This window comes from Platalea leucorodia (assembly GCF_965183815.1).
Source record: "Platalea leucorodia genome assembly, chromosome: 8".
NCBI lineage: Eukaryota > Metazoa > Chordata > Aves > Pelecaniformes > Threskiornithidae > Platalea > Platalea leucorodia.
The window spans coordinates 35,655,721-35,678,860 of NC_138830.1; the positions used below are offsets into that span (position 1 = coordinate 35,655,721).

Here is a 23,140-nt window from a genome sequence, read left to right on the forward strand (position 1 = left end):
AAATGGCAGTCATTTCCCCACCTGCCTGGCAAGGCTCATCCTTGGCAGTTTCCCAGCGTGATCCCCAGTTGTGGTTGGTTTTCCATCGTCTCCTGGCAAGTACTGTGACGGAAAGCATGTCTGCTCCCTTTGCTCCATCCAGAGTAAGCTGTTAGGGCTTGGGAAGTTAGGTCTGATTACACAAGGTCCTTGGAGAAGGAACTTCGGCAGCAGCGGAGATTTGCTACCTGTCTTATTCTCAGGAACTGATTCAGCTCCAAGAATTGAGAATTAGCATTGGATTGAAATTTCTGAAAGTCAGTTTTTGAGTGCTTTTTGACTGTGCAATCAGAAGATGCCCAAATCATAGGTGATTATTCTTTACTTGGAAACCAACCTTAAAAGGTCCTGAGTGCTTGTTTCTTTGGTGTTTAGAAAGGGATGCTGGAAGCGGGACACCACAGATGAACACGGGTCCCTCCTGCAGGATGCTGGGGTCTGTTCATGTGCAGAACAGACCCAGTGGCAGTCCTGTGAATAAAAGTAGAAGGCACTGTTCACTGTGGTTCTTGATTTTTAACTAAGAGGCAGAGCTGGCATTGATTGGCATCAACCATGAAATAAATTAATGAATGTTGTGCAGCTTCAAATGCTGATTTCAGTGGATGTTGGTGAGTTTTGGAGTTTGGAGCCTGTCTGCTGAATTTAAGGATGGGCAAGGTGGTGTGGTGGGTTCAGGACACCCACGTGCAGTGGTTTAAGACACGTGTTGCTCTTGGATGTGTCAGCTGGTGCACTGGTGACAAGCTGGTACTTTCCTCCAAGATTCAACTGTCCACTGCATCGAACTGTTGTGGCTCTTCTCAATGGATGCTTGGGGCTCCCCTGGATTCATGCCTCAAAATCCTGCATACCTAATGATTGTGTGGATCAAGATCTTCTGAGGAAAACGTGTTCGTACGCTCCATGGAAACACCAATTCCAGCTAAGAAATACCAAAGCAGAGAATCTGTGCCTGGGAAGGCTAGTTACAAGTCCACTTTTGTGTGGACACCTCTGTGTCCATCGCATTACAGATGGGGAAACTGAGGCACAGAGCCATCACTTGTTCAGGGTCCTTTATTGGGCCAGCAGCAATTTGGGGGCATACCCTGCCTACATGGCCACATCAGCAACTATCAGCTGCTGACCACTTTGCTTTGGCTGCCCCCTGTCTACATGGCTGCTGTGCTGACCACAAGGGTGACGGGTTGATTTGAAACCCACTGTGGTTCTGAGAGCAGCTTTTATCCATCCAAGCAGTAACAAAAGCTGAACACTTTGCAATTCTCTTTAACCAAGCCAATGCCTCCTCTGCCTGTCTTTGTCCTCACAGGGGCTGTGTCATCGGACCAACTTTTCATTTCAATGTACCTTCCCTCCGCTTCGGTGACGTCTCCTTTGGTGAGTGTGCCCTGGGCTTGGACCACAGGTCGAGAGGTCTGTGCATTACCAAAATGGAGCACTTGAACGTAAGAGCATCTGTCGTTTGTGTTCCTCCATAGCAGCCTTCAGGGTGTTAAAACCAGGGCTGCTGGTTGCTTAGGCAGTATTTCGCCATCATGAGATCAAATAGGACCAAAGGAATAGAAAGTCAGTATTTTCTGGTGTCCCTCATAGTCTGTTCAGCTCCAACCTCCCAATTCTTGGCAGCAGAATGACTGTGAAAGTCCTTGTCCCAGAAGGGCCCAGGGGACAGGACTGCAGGAGAAGGGAATTTAAACCATGTACTAGCCTGTAGCTGCGCTGGGTAAATGTTCCTGTTGCAAGGCAAAGACACCAGTTACTCAGCTAACCTTTAGTGTGAGATGTTAATTAGTGCTGTGAGGGCACCTCGTTATCACCTACCAGGTAATATGCCCAAGCAATAGCGCTGCATCAGGCACTGATGTCCTCAGAGATGTGGGCTCCTTCCCTGCCAAAGCCCAGCTCTGCTGACAGAGCCGGTGGCTGAGCATCCAGAGCATCTCCATTGAAATGCAGATTCTGGTTCTCTCTCCCCCTCTCACAAAAGGCTTTTTACTGAGATGATCAAAAGTTTAAATGTGAAATCAATTGTGGATTGATTGAAGGGCCATTATCATTCTGTGCCCAGGATGCCTCTGTGTTTTCATGCTGTTCATGGACTTTTTAAGAAAACTCATTACCTTTCCTGAGCCGCTTCCTCCTCTCCCTACATCATCACTCTGCCACTTCTTTGTTTCCTTTTGAATAAATAAAACAACAAGAAATGCACCAGGCAGAAATATGGTTATGTAATAGGAGATTCATCCTACTTAATCTGATTTCATTAATAAGGCCTTTTCAGCTGAAGGCAGCTATTGTATTTTTGCTTCTTTTAGCTATGCTGCTAACTGTTGTCTGCATCTGGAGACTTCAGTCTCGTTTGGGATTGTGAAGTCTGTGTTTGTCCTTTTTGTGCACCTCCTGCCTCCCTGCTAGAGTAATTGCTGGAGGTCGGCAGTGGGCAGTGTTGATGGGCATGGAGAAACTACCTGCTGTGTCTGCAGTTGGTTTTCCTCCCCATCTGTAGTCAAATAACGCTTGGTAAGCAGGCCATGGGAGATGTATCCCTCTCACAGAGCTGGCCAGCCAAGCCAGATGTCCACTCCAGAAGCAGGTTGTGGGCTGATGTCCTGCAGAACATCGCCACCAGGTGTGGTTGTATCACTGGTGCATAATGGAAAGCTAGCATCAAAGCTAAAGTGGTGTAAACCTTTGCGGGCAGTAATCAAAGCCAGTGTGCAGTGTGGATGTGATGTCCCCATTTGTTAGGTAAGGTGAGACACTGTTCCTGCTAATGTCTAAGCATCAGGCTTGCCTCCTGTGAAGTGGGCTGCAAATTGACACATGCTCTGTTTTGTTGCCCCAAAACAGGAGACGCCTTAAGGATCCTGCCTAGAGAGAGAAACTGTATTAAATAGAGTGCTTTGCATCATGCTATAGTTCCCAGTTTCATCCATCTTTTTTTTTACTGTAGCTTCTTCTTGATGCCAATGCCCTACTTTTATATACTGAAAACTGTGGGAGTGTTCATGGAGTTAATAGGGAATTTTATGGATTGAATTTTCAGGATAAATGGTCTGTCTGGATGCACACTCGTGAATGAGAAATAATCTGTGCTGGTTTTGGGGCATGTGAGAGAGCTCCTCATTTAGAGAGAAAAATGTCTGGTATTTGGCATCGCTAAGAGTGGGCATTGCCAAGGAAGCAATCTCTGTGATCAGCATAAAAGGGAACTTAAGCGGCAATTAATTCCTTGCTTAGCTTCTCAATTAGCTGTAATTCAGATTGAAAAGAGCTAAACTCCAAGCACAGTTTTATCATAACAGGATATTTACACCGGGAATCACGGGTCAACTGGTGCCTAAATTCATATTTGTGTCATTTTCCTAGGCTTTCCTCGCACCTTGTCGTGTCGCCTCACTAACACCTCCTTGGTGCCCATGACTTTCAACCTTCGCATTCCTGGGGACGGCTCGGGAGAGCCTAGTGTTACCAGTTTTGTTCAGACGTCAGACATCACTCGCCCATCCTGGAGAAAGGGAGCTCAAAGTCGTGTCAAGCCAACTGAATTTACCGTAATGCCCTGCAGAGGGACCATCCGCTCCCAGGGACTCCTGGACATCCAGGTGTGGGAAGAGTCTGGTCATACGTGCTTCAGCTGGTGGAGCTGAAGCTTCACTGATGCATGAGAGGGCTTTAGTGCTGCTAGCATAAGGCGAGTAGGATATATGCATTAGTGTTAGGCTTTTGTTGGCTGGGTTACTCTGTGAGGAGCACCATTTTGTTTCCAAAATCATAAGCTGAAGGTCTTGTACCATATAGTCAAGTACAGAAGCCATTCATGTGTTTTTGAGAGCTGCTTAGAGTGATTTCTTTGATTGAAAGTGGGCAGAGGAAGGATGAGGATAGAAGGTGACTGTTAAAAAGAGATGTCATTGTATAAAGCAGTTTGTTTTTCTTCCCGGTCTTATTTCTCCTCTCCTGTTGAGCAGAAGGAGCTGTATTCACTGCAGCAATCTCCAGTGGGGACTGAAAAAGCTCGGCAGCCGTCAACTGCACAGCATCTGCTGGGCCATGTTTTGCCCTCAGCTTCCCACTGTAAAGCTGAACTCATTCTGTTCAACAGATTTCCTCTGGATTTATGCAATTGTAGCTGAGATTAAAAATTGGTCCCTTAATTTTAATACAGTGGTGAGTAGAGCATTAGTCTAATAGTGCTTTAATTTAGTTTACATATGCCCCGATAACTGCATGGTGTATTTAACAAAGCAGATATTGTTAGAACAGTTTTATTACTTCCAGAGACCGTGCTCTACACACGGACCAGCAGACGAATTAAGGCAAAATCCTCCTTCTCCTTACTGTGGAATGAGAACCGGAGGCCACCACACATGGACAATGGCTTTTGGGAGTGATGAAGTATTTGATGTTCTTCTCTTCCACCAGGTCACCCTGTGTTCCAACACTGTGAAGAGATACGAACTGGCGCTGGTGGTGGACGTGGATGGTGTTGGCAAGGAGGTGTTGGCATTGCCTCTCACAGCCAGGTATTAGCGCTTTCCTTGCAGCTCATCATCTCTCCTCATGCATCCACCACCAGCACGCTGCCTTGCACGCAGTTTGCTGGCTCCAGCTCCAAACGAGAATCTTTGCTTAATGAGCTAGTTCTGCCCAGCTAGATATGAGAACAGCAGTGCTTTGAAAGCAGCCCATGTTGAGAAGCACCTGTGCTCAACGGACAGGCATGGCCCTGAGCCTTTTGGTAAAGGGAACAGTAACTATATTCATTATTGGCCTGTTTTTTGGTGCTTGAAGTGTAACAAATTTCCAAAGGGCCACCTCTCCTTCTTCCTGCAAATCGTGGACTTGTGCTGGATTGCGACCAAAATGCAACATTCGTTTGGGATGCAGCAAGCAGCCTGCTGAAAGCTGGTGTCTGGTTCACTTAACGAAAGCACGTGCAAATGGGGATGGGGCTTATGGCAGGACTAGTGAGGGAAAAATGAAGGCAAGATCTTACGAAGGGAAAAATAGTCCTTGATGTGGAAGGTGAGCTCAGGTTTCTCTGCTTTCCTCTGGTTCTATTGAGGGTTAATGTTCTCAGACTTAAGCCAAAAGTTGTTCTCGCTGGAGCCAGATGCAATCCTGTTGTGCTGCGGTGGGTGTCAGTTTAATTACAAGAGAGATGCAGTTTCGCTCTCCCAGGCAGAGTTGTCCAGTCAGTGCCTGGGCTGCACTTTTGTAAAATAAGTGCAAATGGCAACAGACAGTGTATGGACCCATGGGGGTGAAGGACCAAGGTAGCTACAGAAATGGGGAAGGGGTGATCACCCACTGCGTAAGGCAGGTGGTGGCTTGTGCCCTCCACTGCTGGGACAAGTGGCTGAGTTTATAGGCAGGGCAACAGTGGTATGGGAGAGGAAGGAGTCCTTTTTACTGAGACAATGGTCTTGTGTTCCCTGAGCCTTGGTGAGCACTGATCCTCGGTGGGAAGGCTCCCCCAGAGCTCACGCCTTGCTGGGGCCATTGGGAGGGTCCCTGCAAGCCTCCTGGGGCAAAGGTGCCCATCAGACAGCTGTGGGACAGGGCACCGTGCTCTGCCTGGGCACTTGGCAGCCTCTGTGATGCTGAGACTCAGGGTTTGCCCTCCTTTACACGAGGTTGTTGAATAAAAGTGAATAAAAAGAAGCCAAAGGTGATTTATTGCTGTAGGGGCATTAAATGTCTACTTGACAGTGACAAATGTGTTATGCTCCATTTCACGCTATTCGAGGAGTAAACAAATTCTTCGTTCTCTTAGTATCTCTAATTCCCTTTTGGTCTTCTCTTTGCCTAGATGCATAGTTCCTCCACTGCGAGTGCTCAACCCCATCGTGACATTTGGACGGTGCTTTCTGAAATTCCCCTATCAGCAGGTGCTGACCCTTGTGAACGACAGCGATCTTCCAGGCTGCTACGGGGTTCTTCCTCAGGTTTGGCATTGCATCTGCCTCCTGCCCTCAAATGTTATCAAGGGGTTTATTAGGAGAAAAAAAAAAAGGGTTTTGGATAAGACCTTGCTGGTTAATATTCAGGTAGGTTCCTATTCTCACCTGAAGGTTTGCTGAGAATAGGAACTTACCTGAATATAAACTTTAGGAAGCAGTTTATATTCTAGTCTTTGGGATGCTTTCATGCAGGAGAACTTAGAGGGTCAGAAAATCTGCTGCAAGGAGGCTGCTAGCATAGGAGTGGGTGTTTGTGGATGCAGCAGCTTTTGGACCCTCTGAGGTTGCTAAGCCCATGTAAGTCTTGCATCTGGTTTTGTGCCTTTCTGCTTTCTCCTAGGGATTTTTAAAAATGTGTGTGAATTGTCGTTGTGGTAGATGTCAAGGAGTTTAAAGTTTCCTCAAAGGTCACTCTGAAGTTGGGTTTGATTCTGTCCCTTACAGGAACACAAGGAGGATGCTGCTGTGTGGTACTCCAGCCCCATGCCATGTGGGATCATCCAGCCACACAGCTCAGTGGAGGTCCTGTTTACACTGGAAGTCCAGGTGACAGGAGAGCAGGACACTGTTGCTCATGTTGTGGTGTTTGGGAGCGAAGGATCCTCACTGGTGAGTGCTAGAGCATGTGTGTCTTCGTGTGACTGATCTTGGTGGGGCATAACGTGTACAGGGATTCTTCCTTGGAAAACAAGAACTTGTAATATATAGCTGGTGTGGACAAGGAAAGAAGAGATTCATGGCATGAGCAACAGCTAATGCCTAGAGAAGAAGGATGGTATCCTCTTAGGTGAAGTGTCTCACACAGCGCTTAATTACAGATATGTGAGACGGGATAACAAGCCCAGTCTGAAACCCAGCACAATCCCTGGTTCTCATCCTCTGCTGCGTTATTAGATGAACAGCAACTGCTGCTTCGTTAGGACTTTTGTTCAGGAGCACACAGGGACATCCTCGAATCCTGCTAAAGCAAGTGCTATGTAAGAAACCACACTGAAAGTCAGGCCCATCACATCTGAAAAATATCCATCATGTCTCTTTGCGGAAAGCCCCAACCAAAGACACCCGAGTCTCCACACCACTTGCGTCTGGAGCACAGAGACTTTTTTTTCTACTAAGCTTGGAAATAGAAGAGGCAAAGCATTCCTGGACTAGAGCCTCCTAAAAGATGTTGTTTGCATTTAGGCATACACAACAGCAGCCAGGACAACAAAATGTAGGCAAGAGAACATTGTATGTAGTGTCCTGGCTTCATCTAGCTGAAATCTAGAACAAATTTAGCTAATTAAACTTTAATATAAAATGATATTAACTTTTGAAGCAGCTGTTTTAAAATGTCTTGTCATCTCCCTGAGCATGAAAGAGGATGTCAGAGGATTGCTGGGAACCTTAAGCTTTCTGTAACAGAAAGGAAGGCTGACATTTTGAAAGCAGTCTAAGGGATTTAAACTTTCATTAAAACGAATGGAAACGATGCTGCTAAATCCCCTGGATGCCACTGAACATCTCAACCCAGGCCTTTGTGGATGTGTGTGTAAACCAGTCAACAGGAAGGCCAGGCAATGCAGGCTTTGCAGGGAAGTCTGAGGTTTGACAAAACAGTTGCTCATAAATATAAGGCACACTTCCTTTATTCTAGAGGGGAGAAAATGTCCTTTTAAACCTAGCTGTTTAACTGTTAGCTTGTTTAACTACAGTGTTCTTACAAAGCTTTAACCCTTGGGCTAACAATTTATAGTTTTAAACTTTACCTTCATCTTTTTTATTTGGAGATGAATATGTCAATTTTTTGCCCAAAGGGTGAGCATTTCAGCTGGAGAATCCTAGCTGTCCCTAAAGAAATGACTAGCATGAGATTGAGCGAGTGTGTGCACCCATTAAGTTGATCTTTAACGTGCAGTGTTTATGCTCGGTTGCCGCTAGCACCCAGCGAGTGCTGTTAGAAACCTCACTGGGTATATTGACAGCACAGATGTGAGTTTCTGGCTGTCAGGCGAGATTCTTTGCATTTTCTATAGGACCACCCTATAGTTTAGGGGGTGTTGCAGTTGTTCCCTGGTCCAGAGCTTTCTGGGCTAGCAGAACAGCTAACAATCTTGTTTTACATCCTGCACTGGTGGCAGATCCTACCCAGATGGATCATATGATGCAAATCTGACCTCAGGCGAATCGCTGCAATATATTCCAATAAAGCAAAATACAAGCTTGCTCTTGTTGCGTTAGATTATGCTGTCTGGTATTGATACCAAGTCTTTACAGAGTTAGGTGAACTATCATACAAATCTTTCATCCAGGTTGCGTAGGGTCCCTCCATGGGTCTGTTGTCTGGTATTTTGTTTGCCGATGACTGCATGCCAGCTTCAATTTAGTGCATGTAATCTCCTGCATTAAGGAGCTGGTAAAACCCAACCCTGGGGTTACCGGTGGCAAGACAGCTTCATGTGCCACGGGCAGGCGATTTGGCAGCTGGCTGCTATCAGAATAAGCCGTCACTTAAACCACAGCTGTCTGCCAGGGCCAGATGCTGTTCTTTCCTAAATGATCAAATGTGACATTCCATACCCATCAACAAAGACAGCAGTGCTGCTGGGGGTGTGTGTATGCATGGCAATATTACTGATAGCAAAGTTGCCATCTCCTTTTACTGCCTTTCCCCATGTGTCACATTGCCTGTAATGCTCTTGAACAGGGTTTTTCTTGTCCCTTTTAAGAAGACTGTAGATAAAGGATGTTTTGTTCGGGGTTTTTTTGTTGTTTTTTGTTTGTTTGTTTGGTTGGTTTTTTGTTTGTTTTTGTGGTTTGTTTTTTTTTTTTTTAATAAACCCTTTCCTTGGTGAGGATATATTGTGTTAGTACACACTCTAATTGAAGCCAGCTAGCCTGGGCATCCTCCAGATGTTATTCTGCCCATCTCCAAAGGGTTCTGCCCTGCCTTTGCTGCTTCCACACCACTGTCACCTGGAGGCAAAGCCAGCTGGTGAGGCACAGCTCTTCCCTCCAGCCCCTTCTTCCCGGGACCTTTGAGCAGCATCACCCAGACTGCAGCTCTCCATGCCTCCTTTCTCCCAGAGGGATAAAAGATCCATCATCATGTATGGCTTCAGTTCCTTATTTTTGAGGTAGCAGCCTTGGTACGTGATTTTTGGCTCTTACTTGCACGCAGTAGTGTCCTGTCAAGGGATGAGCGTTTCTGGATGTTGCTCCTTCTGGCTGAGTTGGACTAGTGATTCTGACAGCTGTCAATGCCATTTCCTTGAGTCAGACATCATTAAAGGTTTTACATCATGGAGGCTGGTTTCTTTTGTGGTTAAATCATACTCCGTGCCCTCCAGTGAATCATACAGCAGCTTGTCAGTGTTGGGAGTTTTATGCATTCAGATCCTGTTTAAGAGTTGGGGTGTTTAGAACTAGTGAAATCCAGCCAGACTTGGATAAATTCTCATTGTTTTTAATGATGTGAGAAGGTGGTTTAGCAAAGGGATCTGCATTCCTCCTCCAATAGTCTGTGCCAGTTCTGCAAGAACAAAACTTTTGGGTCTCAGGCTGTCAAAAGAACAAAATACTGCTTGAATGATGTAATTAATAATTAATGTCTGTTATTCATATAATACCAGGAATACACATAAGCACAAATCAGAGGCAACTACCATGATCTCTACTCTGAAGAAGCTGCTTGCTGACTTTTGCTGGTTTTCACAGGTGTAGTTTTGGGAATGTTAAAGAAGTTACTGTCCAAGCGTGGCTGTGCAGCAGCAGAAGTCAGGGAGGGTGGTCCGGGGCAAAATTGAGCAGTAAAAGGAGTGGGAGCAGGCACAGGGTAGAGGAAGAAGAGCTAACAGTGTGGAGGAGGTGTGAAAAAGCAATCATGGGAAACTGGCTTTCTTTATCCCTGGATAATGGGAGCTGGTGGCTTTGAGATGGGATCACTCTAGATCCCACACTTGCTCCAGGCCTTCTGCATCAGTGTTACAGCACTGAAAACATCAAACAGCCATAATTATCCCCCAGTCTAGAAGTCCCCTTAGAGCTGTCCAATCTTTTTAAACTTTCTCTGTTTTTGGTTTTTTTTGGTCTTTTTTTTTTCATCTTTCCTATTTGCTTCCTGGAGCAGAAAATCCATTTAGTGAGCATTGGAGAAGGACCAGTTGTCTACGTGCATCCGAGTAAGATAAATTTTGGCAGTATCCAAGTTCTACAGGATGCTTCCCGAACTCTCCACCTCTCCAATCAGGCTGTCATCCCTGCATCCTTCTGGGCAGAGATGGTAAGTATCTGTGGGGCTATTTTCTAAGAAAAATGACTGGTCCATAGCAGCCTGTGATTTGATTTTTATATGCAATATTTCCACATTGCTATCTGAGAGAGAAAGTAAGATATTCCATCACAATGCAGCAAGAGGAGCCTGGGTCTGGTGGCAGTTTTTAGCTGGGGGACCCCTCAGTATAACAGAGAATTTGCATAGATGTTTGAGCAGAAATGAGTCTGGATCATTTTTACAAGTTCTCCCTTTATTTTGTGGAAGGTATTTAGCTCTGAGAGTCATGTTTTTGGAGCTCTAAGATCAAGAGAACCTTGTGGCCCTTTGCTCCTGAAAAGGCATGGGTTTCCCTGTGGTTTCCCTGTTACATCTGCATCTGCCTTGCCTCAAACTCCTGTTGACACTAGAGACTAGGGTGTGAGGTCTGTCCTCAAACTGCTCGTGGTGAGGTGAGTTTCACATCTGCTGGTGGTCAAACCAGCTGGGTTGTTGCACAAAAATATACTTGTAAGGGTCATGTACCTACAGAGTCTGTGGACTCCGTAGCATTGCAGAGCCTCTCTGGAGACTAGCTGCAGAAAAAAGCTATTTAATTCATGGAGGCTGCATTGTGTGACAAGCTGTATAGCAGAAGGAGAGCTTGGCTGCTTCCCTGGCAGGGGGAGCAGGGATAGTGCAGCTGGGAAGGGCTTGCATGCTAGGCTGGGTGGGATGTGCTCCCCACTGTGGGGAAGATCGGGGCAGGAAAACAGGGGTTTGGAGGAGATTTGTGCTTCTCTGTGCTAGGTGGGTTGGTTAGCCCAGGCTGAATTTCTCTCTTGCTACTTTTCCAGCTGTTTCACTCCAGTTTCTGTGCCCAGGAGGGTAAATGTAACCTTGAAGTGGGGGATTCCCAGGGCAGCTTTCTTTGACTCCACAATGAAAATCTACTTTCCATCTCTGCAGAGAGCAAGCCACCTTAAATGGGTGGTACTGTCATATAAATGATGGTTTTTGCATGCTTGTACCCTGCATGACCGACCTGCAGGGCTGTATTTAGGTACTGTTGTCCCAGTGTAATGCCTTCCCTCCCTCCCCTGGGCAGCTTGCAGTGTAGCCAGGGTGCTTGCAGGGGTAGATCTGCCTCTCCTTTTCCTCAGTGCCCTAATTTATGGGATTGTGCAATAAATCCTATCCTGCTTCACTGCAATCTCTGCAAATATTGTGGCTAATCAATAAACAGAAGAATAATATGAGGTGGTTCAGGGATGGTTTCTTTTCCAGCAGTAAAGATGGACTCTGCTGCTCCGTAGTCCCCCCTGCTGACTTCACAGCGTTGAGTTACCCCACCGTGAGCATCTCAGCTTCTCAGGATAGCTGCTGGTATTATGGAGATGTTCAAGGAGGCAGGTCCTGGGAACCTGCTTGATCAGCCGTTTCAACAAGGGCTCTTCAGACTCTTCAACACCGTGATGCTGAGCCTGTCTGATGGGAGCAGCACTGCGGTGGGCGAGATGTGCTCAACCTACTCCCTTGCCCTCAGCAGCTGCCTACTTTGGTGCTGTTTTGCTGCCTCAGTTGAAGTTTTGCCCTTTGCTGCTGCCTTAGGCTGCCCGGCGGTTTATTGATGGGAAAAAGAGAGGACTGAATCATTTTGGAGATAAAATTTGAGATGCATTCGGGTGTCAGGGTGAACTGCACATGTACATCTGAGAGCAGAACTGGCTCCGGCTGTCCCTTAGTCTAGCTGGTGGGCAACTTGGATATCCTTCATTCACTTGTGCCCCTCCACCCAAGTCTTGTGTTCTCTAAGATGTCAAAGCTGCTGCTTTGATATCCTGCTTGGAGATTGCTGCAGGACGGCGAGCTGTGATTTCCCTGTCTCCCGTTTGATGGCTAATCTCGAAACCGTGTCTGTTTGCAGTTAGGCTTATGGATCACGGTCCCCACTTGAAAGAAAGAGCTATTGATTGAAATTTTCACAGCAGCGTTGGATCAGCAATGTTACAGCATGCTGACTGGCAGCTCAACAAACTGAATGAGATTAAATTAAGGGGCAGTAACAGGGCAAGTAAAAGGCTGGTGTCTTGTTCAAAACAGAAAAGGAAAATACCGTAATGCAGATGGCCATGCTGCCACCTTGGTGGTGTTCTTAACCATCACATGCAAATGGCTATTCCTGTCTAGTCAAGCTTTTCTTCTGGCTTTGTGGGAGAAAAGAGCATTATCTGAGCAAGCTGAGATGCTTTTTTGTGGACAACTTCACTTTGGGATAGTGACTTAAGGAATTACCTGGAGTAGCCCTTGTGCACAGGCTTCCCTGTACCCCTCTTCTCTCTGTTGGATGAGTTGTGGGGAGCAACACTGAGCATCTCTGCCACCAGAAGGAGATAAATAAAAAACCTCCGAAGTTTTGCATTGAAATGGGGCTTTTTGGGTTTGAAGAAGAATGTAAGGACTTCATACCCTAGTCCTCTGTTGGCTTATCCCTACTTGCCAGGGTATCTGCAGGTCTGTGACCCTTGGGACCAGTGTGTCACACCATGCTCATCCACTGAATCATGCCTGTCTGATGTACTTTTCCTTGTCAGATTGCTTTCCCAGCTGCCAGGCAGCTCTGTTAGAGCATCCTCTGGATCCAGCAGGGGGGGAGGGTTTGCCTTTTTTGTGGTAGAAAAGACTGGAGGAATAGGTCAACATGAAGGAGCTGCTGCAGCTTAGCTGGGGGCTGATGCGACCTGATGAAAAAGGTGGCTGTTTCTCCTCCTTGCTGCTGCTCTCGTCTTCTTTTCTTGTTTCCCTAGGTGTCTGATTTTTGCCATATTGACAAGTGCAAAAGAGTTGTGTTGATTAATGGAAGTGTTTTCTCTCCCTGCAGAAAGGCAGAGAGGAAAAAGCATCTTTCTTTGATCGTTTCCTACTTGTTCTTTGTCACTCTGTCTTCTCAGGGATCTTCTAGTCGGCTACTAAGAATGACATCTCTCAGCATCACAGAAGGCAGCAGCACCTCATGCTTGTGTGATCAGGAAAGAAAAGACAGGCCTCGGGTATAATTTTTCTTAATCAGTGGCAGCTTCCTTCTGCCCGCATAACCACCATGCTGGGTCTGCTATGTGCTAGTGCTGGGAGGCAAACGGTGGTTTCCTGGTGCCTTGTAATGAGGGAGGAGAAAGAAAACCTTTCTTGGGACTTCCTCTTCTAGTGATGGTGCTCTGTTTCCTAATTGGGGGTCCTGTCTCCTTTGACCTGATCCTTGACCTCCCTAATCCAGAGCCCTGTGTTCGCAATGGAGCTCGCTGCCGCCTGGTTTCCAGCAGCAGTTGTACAGCCAGATGTGTTGTCATCTTCAGGAGAGTGCCTGGCGAGCAGATCCCCTTCCATGTTCCCAAGGATAAGCTGTCGTCAGATTCAACTGGAGCTGACATTGCAGAAGACACAAGTTTTGTTTATTTAAAAAAAAAAAAAAAAAAAAAGCTGTAACTTTATCTTCTCACTGGGATTCACTGGAGAAAATTAACTGATTTTCAGGCAGCATATAAAGGCTCTTGGTCAAACTTGGTGTAAGCAGGGAGAGAACACGCAGTTCCCATTCCCATACTTACTTCTCTCCTCATTAGTGCGGGATTTGTTTCATTTACTAATTTCATTGCTTATTATCTCAAGCTTTTGACGACATTCCCTTTCTTAAAGAAATGGCCATATGGAAAGACAGCAAACCATGGAGATAAACTTAAAAACAGTGCCGATAAAGGGATGCTGCTTTAGTGATTCTTTCTTGTTCTGTCTGATGGGTGATTTTGTTGCTATCTGAGCGAACTGTGCAGGCTGCGGGGAGGGAAGGCTTTGAAGAGCGTGTTGGCATTGTTCGTAGCTCTCTCCAACTGCTCTTACTGAAGTCGGAGCAGACTTGAATTGGCAAGAGGGTGGTTTTTAAATCTACTGTAAATTACACTTTTTTTTCCTAAGCATCTGAATAATTAGCCAGCCCATCAGTGTTTGCTCGTAGCGAGACATGGGCAGACAGTGCTGTGCCCTTCAAATATCTGCAATGTTATTTAGAAATAAATGTTAAATTAACTTTCTAGGGTAAGGGCAGCATTGGCCCTGAATATGTGGTCTCTTCCAAGGTGAGCAGAGCTTTTAAAGATGCATGGGCTTAACTCTTTCCAGAGCTGTCCCACCAGAGCCTCATGGTGCTCTGAAAGCTCACCTTTTGACTTAAACCATTGGTTTCGTTTTTAGAGGCTGTGTTTTGCGAACACTGCAGTACCAATTTGCTGATTTCCACGCAGTTTGGTCTTGCCAGAGCTGGACCATGCCTGGAAACTCATGGCATCAGTCATGAACAGGGGTCAGGGCCAGGAGCACCCAGTCTTGTGCTGGCGACCAGTTGTATGAAAACCAGAGGAAGGTGGAAGGCTGTGTCCCTCCCAGTGTTGCACAGACTTAGGTCCAGGGCATCTGGCTCTTAAAAAGAAGAGCAGAGGTTTGGAGGAGACCTTGGAAAAGGTACCGGAAACGGGGCCACAGAGAAAACTTTTGGTTTTTTTATCATGTCATGTATCTTATATGAGTTCATGCCCTTTCAAAATTGCTGTATTTCAGTAATCGAAGAAATTGTTATTCTGCTTGTCTAGGGAAACTAAGCTCATCGTATTGTGCTGCACCCATTGGCCAAATGTTTTAAAGAAGGGTAGAAGTCTTCAAGGCAATTACGTTCCTAGAAGCAAGAGTGACTCAGTAGAGTGCTTTTTCCAAAGGAAAAGCAGGAGGAGTTTGGTTATTAAATGTTGTGCTTGGAAGCAACCAGCCAAGCCGTGCCTGTGCCCTGGCTGGCGAAACCCGATGCGCGGAGCGGTGGCACTGGTCTCCCCAGCCCAGTGAGGAGGGTAGATGGGATCTGGAGGGGTGAGCTGTAGACAGGGGACACAGATGGAGACAAGCTTCATTAGCTCGCTCAGCAGTCTGATACTGGCTGAACCAAGCGTAACAAATTAGGCTCCATTGTCAGTTGCAGTGAGTGCCATACTTTTTAATTTTTATTTTCTTCACTGGCTTTAGTGGCTCTGCCTCTTGATTTCATAAAACATCCCCTTGATGGTCCTCTGGAGCAGAGGCTAACTGATTAACGTGGGTGGTCCCCATGCTTTTCCTGAGCAGTCGCTGATGCTGAGGTGCCAGGAGGAGGCTGGTGGGTGGTGGGAGCATCTAGCCAGCCCCATGCTCTGATCTCCACCTCCTGCTGTGGCTCAGGGTGCTTTTGGGCTGTTTTCTGCCACTGGCAGTTTGCGCAGATAAAGAGTAGCTTTGAAATAAGAACGCAGGGTCCCCCACCTTGAGGCTGCTAAAACACCTGGGACAAGGCTCTGTGCACAACTGATGTAGGACGGGGTTTTATTTCCCCTTCATGTGCAACCTCCACGAGGAGCACTGGGTCAGCCTGACAAGGTGTGAATGCTCTCTCACTAGAGCTATGACTTGGTAAAGTACAGCTGCATTTTTAATATGGAGTTCTGCTTCCTCTTTCGCATGTGCGAGGCCAGAATGACCAGATCACTTTAACTAGCTTTAAGCAGCTTCAAGAGAACAAAGTGTGGTGGCTCCTCAGTTGTCCCTGAGGGCATCCGTCCATCCATCCATCTCTCAGCTGCACGCTGATGTCCATTATAACCAAATTTTGGCAGCTGTTATTCACAATGGACGTCTGTCCTGGGAGAAGCAAATGATCTCAGCATTGAACTTCTTGATTAAGTGATTGATCCCTACCCTTGCCTAGTATCTGGGGACTCTGATGTCCAATAGTGCAAGCTCCTACAGCACCAAAAATAGCCACCATATTTGTCTATCCAGTGCATACAGCTATTGCATTGTTTTTCAGAGCATTCAGGGATAAGCAAGTAGCAGGGATGTTATCAGAAGTTAGATCTTGGTCTCTAAAGTGATGGAGTTTTTTAGCAGGGCTGCAAGAGATTTCTTGTCTCTGGGACATAGCCTGGATGGGTGTAGGCAGAAGCTGACCTAGAAACCTGAGTGAATCTGGCCGGTAGAGCCTTATGGTCCTGGCAGGTCTCCTGTTCAGTGATGCACTGTGCTGCCCCTTGGACCCACACCAAATGCTAACTGAAGGAATGAGGACACGATGCAAATCATGCTCCTCTGGAGTGGGCTGTTGGCCTGGCAGGGCACAGTGGGTCTGCGCTGGGTCACCCTGGGAAATTCAAAGTCTGGCTCCATCGAGACAACCTATCATTATTCCTCAGTAATAGTTTCTTGGTACAATTTACTGCCCGGCTTGTTGCCAAGCTTTGATAAATGAGCTTTGTCAGATAGCAGACTTGCAGATTCACCTCTGGAGCAGAGCTATCAGGTCTCCTTTTCAAGTGAGCTACCCTGTGTCAGCATGAATCAGAGGAAAAGTTGTACATTAACGTCAATGAAAACCTAACACCCACTGGCTTGGTATGAACGTGTTGGCTGGGTAGCCCTTGGCTGATGGCAGTGCAGTGGATGCCTCTGAGGCTAGTGATCAGCTATGCATGGGATGCAGGGACAACAGAATAGGGTTGGTGGGCTCCTATATGGTCAGTGAGGTCAGTCTTCTCTTGTTTACCTGCCTGGGGTTGTGTGCATCATTGGCCTTTGAGACGAAAATTAGTTTGGTGCTGATTTTTTTGATGGTTTTAGGAGGCTCAATGACTGTAGTATCTCTGGGTAAGCAGGTAGAGCTCTCCTGAGAGGTTTTGCTTTGTTTGCTATCTTCCAGTCTAGCTAGATGCCCCGAGTTCAGCCTGGTTTTCGAGTACTGCTCCTCCTCTGCAACCAAGGAGTGTCAGGGGCGCAGAAAACAAAATGATAATTAGCCAGACCTCAAAGGGAATATAAGACTATTCCCTAACAGACTATGAAGTCCCAAACCAGAAGAGTGGAGAGTAGGTTTCAGGTAATAATGAATGTGGAAGATGTAGGAGTGAAAAAAGCCTAGCTGGGTCCTCATGGAGAAGCAGAGCCCCAGTGTTTAGCCTGTGCTGACTACCTTCCATCCCATTCTCACCTTGATTTTTTTAAGACTTTCTCTTGCAGCTGTAGAGGACAAATTAAATGGAGCTGATTTTATTAATTTTGCCAGTCCCTGGAATAATTTTGATGCCTTTGGCATGCTCCATCCTGGGATGCAGGCGTGCAGACCTCTCCTGCTCTCCATGCAGGGTGCAGTCAGCCTAAGGAGTTATCATAGCTGGGGCACCTACACATGCTGCTGGGACCCGAATGCTCAGCAAGTTATTGCTTCCCTGGCCTTCAGCTAGTCTCACCCTCATTAGCAGAGGTCGTTTTGGGGCGTTATTTAAAATGCTTTCCATGACTTTGAAGTGCTGCTTGGTTTTCTGATGTTCTCCCTTGGGCTGGCTGGTGTCCTGTTACAGCTCAGTGCCGCCAGCCTGACGGATGGAAACTCAAGCTAACTTCACCTGAATCAGGCACTTGCTTGGATCCTGTCAGGCCTCCAAGCACATCGTTGCTTTCTATTAAAAAAAGGAAAAAACCTCTTCTCTTACAATACTGCGGTGTTTTGGGTGAGTAGTGTCTGTCGTCCCGAACACAGCACTGAACTGTGATGCATATACCACTAACCCTGTGATGGACACTTTGAAGCTGTACATCTACATCCCAGAGCATTTTGTGCTTGCCATGGAGCATTGCATGCATTTCTCTCTCTGCTGCAAGCCTGCTCCCTGTGAATATGGTTTTAGATGGACTGAGAGTCCAGCACCCTTATTGCCCCATCCGTAGAGGGAGGTCCATGAGAAACCAGAGGAAGAGAGTGTTTGGGAAGCCTGGGCAATGTTCACAGGGCAAGTCTTGCAGTTTTCTTTCTGCTTATTTTCTTACTGCCCTACTCTAAACATTTATAGCTGAATTTTCCAAAGTTGAGGACAGTGGGGCACCTCGCTGCAGCGATGATCAGTGGGAACTGAGTGCTTCAGTCCTTCAGGGGCTGTTGAGAAGCACTGCCTAACTCTTGGGAAAGAAGACTTTGGGGTTTTGATCAGCCGGCTTTGCAGAGTTATTCTTCAGGCTCTCAGCAGTACCCCCAAGCTGTGTGGCTGCCGCAGTGGGATTTGAGCAGTCCTGGCTTCATCTGGCCTTGAGCCTTTATGCAAACCTGGCCACCGTTGTCAGGAAGCCAGGAGAGATAAAGTAGCTTCCCTTGGTGTGCACTCCAGAAGAGAGACCTGAGGGGGAATAGTCTTCTCCTGAGGATGAGCATCCCTTGGGTTGGGCAGAACTGGGTTAATGAAATGAGTCTGTGAAAGGAGGGTAAAATACAGGTTGTATAAGCTCCTGCATAGTTGCTCTTTCCAGACACTGTAGCTTAGATTTAGGGAAATTAAGCCTTTGTGTTTTTTACCCTCATGCCTTTAGTCCTTCCTTTTCCTGCACCCCACAAGAGACCAGGGTCCATGGTTTCCATCCTAAGTTAGTGTTTGGCTTGTCTTACAGGCTGGCAAATGCTCACGCTGGAGGATTGAACCCAGTAAAGGAGTGATCCCCTCCGAGACTGAGGTGTCTGTGACTGTCATAGCAAACTTGGATGACACTGAGAAATTCAAGGATGAGGTGAACCTATTCATAGAGAACAGCCATACCTACGTCATCCCTGTCCAGGCTGTTGGCATCGGCACCACAATTGTCACTGACAAACCCTTTGCTCCGGAGCTCAACTTGGGACCCCACTTCAGGTAGGGTATCTCTCAGCTCCCACTTCTGCTGTGGGCTCAGCAAGGAGGACTTTTGCTGTAGTCCTTCAGGCTAGTTCTCCTTCGGTGCTCAAGTTCCTGGCTCTGTTGCACTGAAGCCACAGGAATTCCTTTGGAAACATTTTGAGGCCATTTTAAAGTTGTTAAATACCCTCAAAAGCCACCAAAATGGAAACCAGTTGCTAAATTGTCACTGAGTTGCCCTTAGTTATAACACGTTTATTTCCTCACTTTATCAAATAAAGATTTGGAGGGAAACAGCAGGTCCCAGAAGCCTATGGCTGAAAAATGCTACATTACAAGTATAAACATATTTCCCTCTGCAATAATGTTGCTTGCTTTTCCATTCACTATGGAGTATCATCTCACAATAGTGGAAAACCTTGGTGGTAGCTTGTTAGCAAGCCCTCGACTAAATTAATGGTGCTGTTTTATTTCCCATCTGCCCAGGAGTCCTGGAGGAGCAGCAGAATTTGTCTTTCATAGAATCATAGAATGGTTTGGGTTGGAAGGGACCTTAAAGATCAGCTGGTTCCAACCCCCCTGCCATGGTCAGGGACGCCTTCCACTGGACCAGGTTGCTCAAAGTTCCAGTGCCTCACCATCCTCACAGTGAAGTATTTATTCCTTATATCTAATCTAAATCTACCCTTTTTCAGTTTAAAGCCATTACCCCTTGTACTGTCACTACCTACCCTTGTAAAAAGTTCCTCTCCAGCTTTCTTGTAGACCCCCTTCAGGTACTGGAAGGCTGCTATAAGGTCTCCCCAGAGCCTTCTCTTCTCCAGGCTGAACAACCCCAACTCTTTCAGCCTGCCTTCATAGGAGAGGTGCTCCAGCCCTCTGATCATCTTCATGGCTCTCCTCTGGACTTGCTCCAACAGGTCCGTGTCCTTCTTATGTTGGGGGCCCCAGAGCTGGACGCAGCACTCCAGGTGGGGTCTCACGAGAGTGGAGTAGAGGGGCAGAATCACCTCCCTCGACCTGCTGCTCACGCTTCTTTTGATGCAGCCCAGGATATGGTTGGCCTCCTGGGCTGCAAGCACACCTTGCTGGGTCACGCTGAGTTTCTCATCAACCAACACCCCCAAGTCCTTCTCCTCAAGGCTGCTCTCAATCCATTCTCTGCCCAGCCTGTATTTGTGCTTAGGATTGCCCCGACCCATGTGCAGGACCTTGCACCTGGCCTTGTTGAACTTCATGAGGTTCACGTGGGACCACCTTTCAAGCCTGTCCAGGTCCCTCTGGATGGCATCCCTTCCCTCCAGCATGTTGACCGCACCCCACAGCTTGGTGTTGTTGGCAGACTTGCTGAGGGTGCACTTCATTCCACTGTCCGTGTCGCTGACAAAGATGTTAAACAGCGCTGGTCCCACTACCGACCCCTGAGGAACGCCACGCATCGCTGGTCTCCACTTGGACATAGAGCCATTGACCGCAACTCTTTGAGTGCGACCATCCAGCCAATTCCTTACCCAGCGAGTGCTCCATCTGTCAAATCCATGTCTCTCCAATTTAGAGACAAGGATGTCGTGCATGTATCATCCCTCAGTTCACTTGTCTTCCCTGGCTCCCCTGCCAGGCTGCTCTTTATTAGATGTACTCACTCTTTCCTTGTTTCTCCTGCCTGTTTCCTTGCTATCTCCTCTGTCAACACCGCAGAGGCAGCTCGAGGCACGGGCAAGCGAGGGTGGCTGCAGGATGAGCTCTGAAAGGCAGAGGAGTAGAAGTCCACTGAGGTTGGGTGGGATAAATTGAGAGTGTTAATTGAAAGAGCTTAGCTCAGAGGAGGGGCTTTGTTGATCCCAATGTGTGTGTCTGAAATCAGGCACGTCCTTGTAAACAGGGGAGGAAAATAGCCTTTTCCGTTTCAAAGTGCTGCTCGTCTTGTGTTGGAGACCTCTTGGGGCAAGAGGAATCATCTTCTCGAAGTGCCTGTTCCTTTCCCTGGGTACAAAGAGGGTCCACAGTGCTCTGATATGTAAACTTTTTGTTAAAAAGATCAGGTTAATCCTACCTTAAGTATTTAGGATAGATCTTAGCAGTTTAAATATGCACCCACAAGCCATCCACATCAGCAGGGATGTGGCAGGGAGGTTGGTGCATGTCCAGCGTGTCCTGTGATCTGTGCAGCCACAAATTGGCAATACAATGCAGGGGACAACGTTAGTGTGGTTCATGTCATCGTCCTCTGCCCCCCCTTCACATCTTCGTTCTGCAGGCTCTGTTTCGAGTTGTTGCCATTGCTGTCGGCTGCAGAGCTGCCACCGGGTGAGCTGAGGTGGGACCCAGGTGACATTGTGGATGAGTTGGGCTTTCCCAGAGCCACAAATTCTGCATCTACCCAGAGCTCCAAGCTTTGATCTGTTGCTGTCCACAACATAAACCATTTCATACTAAGCTTGTACACAGCATTTTTAACAGTCTCTCTCAAAGACTAGTTTGTTCTATACTGTCACTTTTGTGTTTGTATTTAGCTGCATGCAGCAGACGCACATTTTGTAAGCACATATTCTGTACCTCTCAAAAAGGCAGTAACTGTTCCAGGAACAATTCATTTCCTGGTCGTGCTCAGATTTATAGAGGGTAAAATAATTACTCCAGACTAGCTTGCAGTTGTTTCTTTACATGAAGGAATCAATTTCCATTGAATATTCATTTGCCTTTATATCTAGCTCTAGTTATTCATCTCTTGTCGCTCCATTCCCTCAGCAGCTAGACCTGGTCTTGCTGCTGTGTTCATATCGGGGAAACTTCTGTTGATCCTGTGTTCTCACGGTGCATCAGTCTTCCTAAAACACAAACCCAGCTGCACTGTTCAGGCAAAGGCTGGTAAGTTGGGGGGCGATGAGAGCTGGATGCCCCTAAGGGATGGGGGGCTGAGGGGGATAACATGGGTGCCAGGGCAGGGTCCCCACCAATGAGGCAAGTGGTGCCCAGATCACCACATGAGTCTATATGCCCTGCAGCTCCCCAATAGCATCTTCAGAGGAAGCCATCTGAGGCAGCAGCTCCCAAGGGGAAGGTGAAATGGCGGTGAACCTGTTTCTCCATCCGCTTGCAGCAAGGACAGGCCAGCTTAGCATCTGATGCAGCGAGACCTGCAGGAAGCATCTCGGAAAAACACTGAGTATTAAGCACTAAAGGCTGGTGAAGCTCTGTCTGTAGCAACTGAGATGAAGTTCTTCATGAAGCTTTTCCTTGCTGTACGCAAACAGACTAGCTGCTGGATGGTGATAAACTTAGGGACAACCAGCTCTTGCTGTAGCTTTGAGCTAGGTCAGCCTTTTCAGAGGTGGCTTTATTGCTGAGTGTGCAGTCAGATAAGGCCATCAGAGCACTGAAGCTGGGTGACCGCTGGGAAATGGCAGCTCCCATGCCATTTTCCATCTCTACTTCTCTTCTAGCCTGGATCCCTGTTGTTACCGGTTCAAGATAACGAACAAAGGACGACGCACCCATCAGCTCTATTGGACAACGGAAGGTTTCTCCCCATTTCGCCAGCGTGATCGTCTCCCTGCCATCAATAACACCAAGGGCAAAGATTCCTCCCAGAGCTGCAAACCTACCTGTCCTGTGTTTAAGCTTCAACCGCTGAGGATGGAGCTGATGCCGGGCAAGACTATGGAGATGATGCTGGAAGGCTCCTCCAGCACTCCCCAGGTGAGGTCCCCCATGAGTGCTGAGCCTTCCCCATCAGATCACCTCCACTGGGATTTCTTCTGCAGCCCCTTGACATTTGCCTGAGAAGATGAGCAAGTGCTTTCAAGAAACTGTTTTAATGCCACAAGTTACCATGGCAGCACTAGTTGCTTTCCTTGCTGGCCACCCTCAGTTGCTAAGGCCTTTTTGTGTTTCCATAGCTACCGTAAACCCAACTTGCTGATACCAAAATACAGGCTGAAGGAAGTGTTGCTACTTCAGGGGCAAACGGCAGGTTACAAGGTGTTGTGTGCTGAGGCAGAAAGGAAGGGCAGAGAAAATAAGTTACACTTAGACTAGGAGCACAGGCGGAAAGTAAATTAAAAAAATGCGAAGTAATATATCTTGGGGAAGCAGGGAGTAAAACAAAACACCTGTGAAGGGAGGGAGTGTCTGGGAGCAGCATCATTTTTCCTCTGTAGACAAACATGGGCAGA

General features: G+C 47.1%; 1 protein-coding gene across 1 annotated transcript in view; it reads left to right on the forward strand.

Moving 5' to 3' along the window:
* The window catches only part of HYDIN (HYDIN axonemal central pair apparatus protein), a gene marked incomplete at both ends in the record, with an annotated part of 149,106 nt that overhangs the window by 55,780 nt on the left and 70,186 nt on the right, over positions 1-23,140 (forward strand). The window contains 8 exons of the mRNA XM_082319070.1: positions 1,355-1,422; positions 3,415-3,650; positions 4,471-4,571; positions 5,861-5,996; positions 6,456-6,620; positions 10,120-10,272; positions 18,745-18,983; positions 22,409-22,664. Coding sequence (XP_082175196.1) covers positions 1,355-1,422; positions 3,415-3,650; positions 4,471-4,571; positions 5,861-5,996; positions 6,456-6,620; positions 10,120-10,272; positions 18,745-18,983; positions 22,409-22,664 — 1,354 coding nt within the window. The remainder of the gene's footprint in view (positions 1-1,354; positions 1,423-3,414; positions 3,651-4,470; positions 4,572-5,860; positions 5,997-6,455; positions 6,621-10,119; positions 10,273-18,744; positions 18,984-22,408; positions 22,665-23,140) is intronic.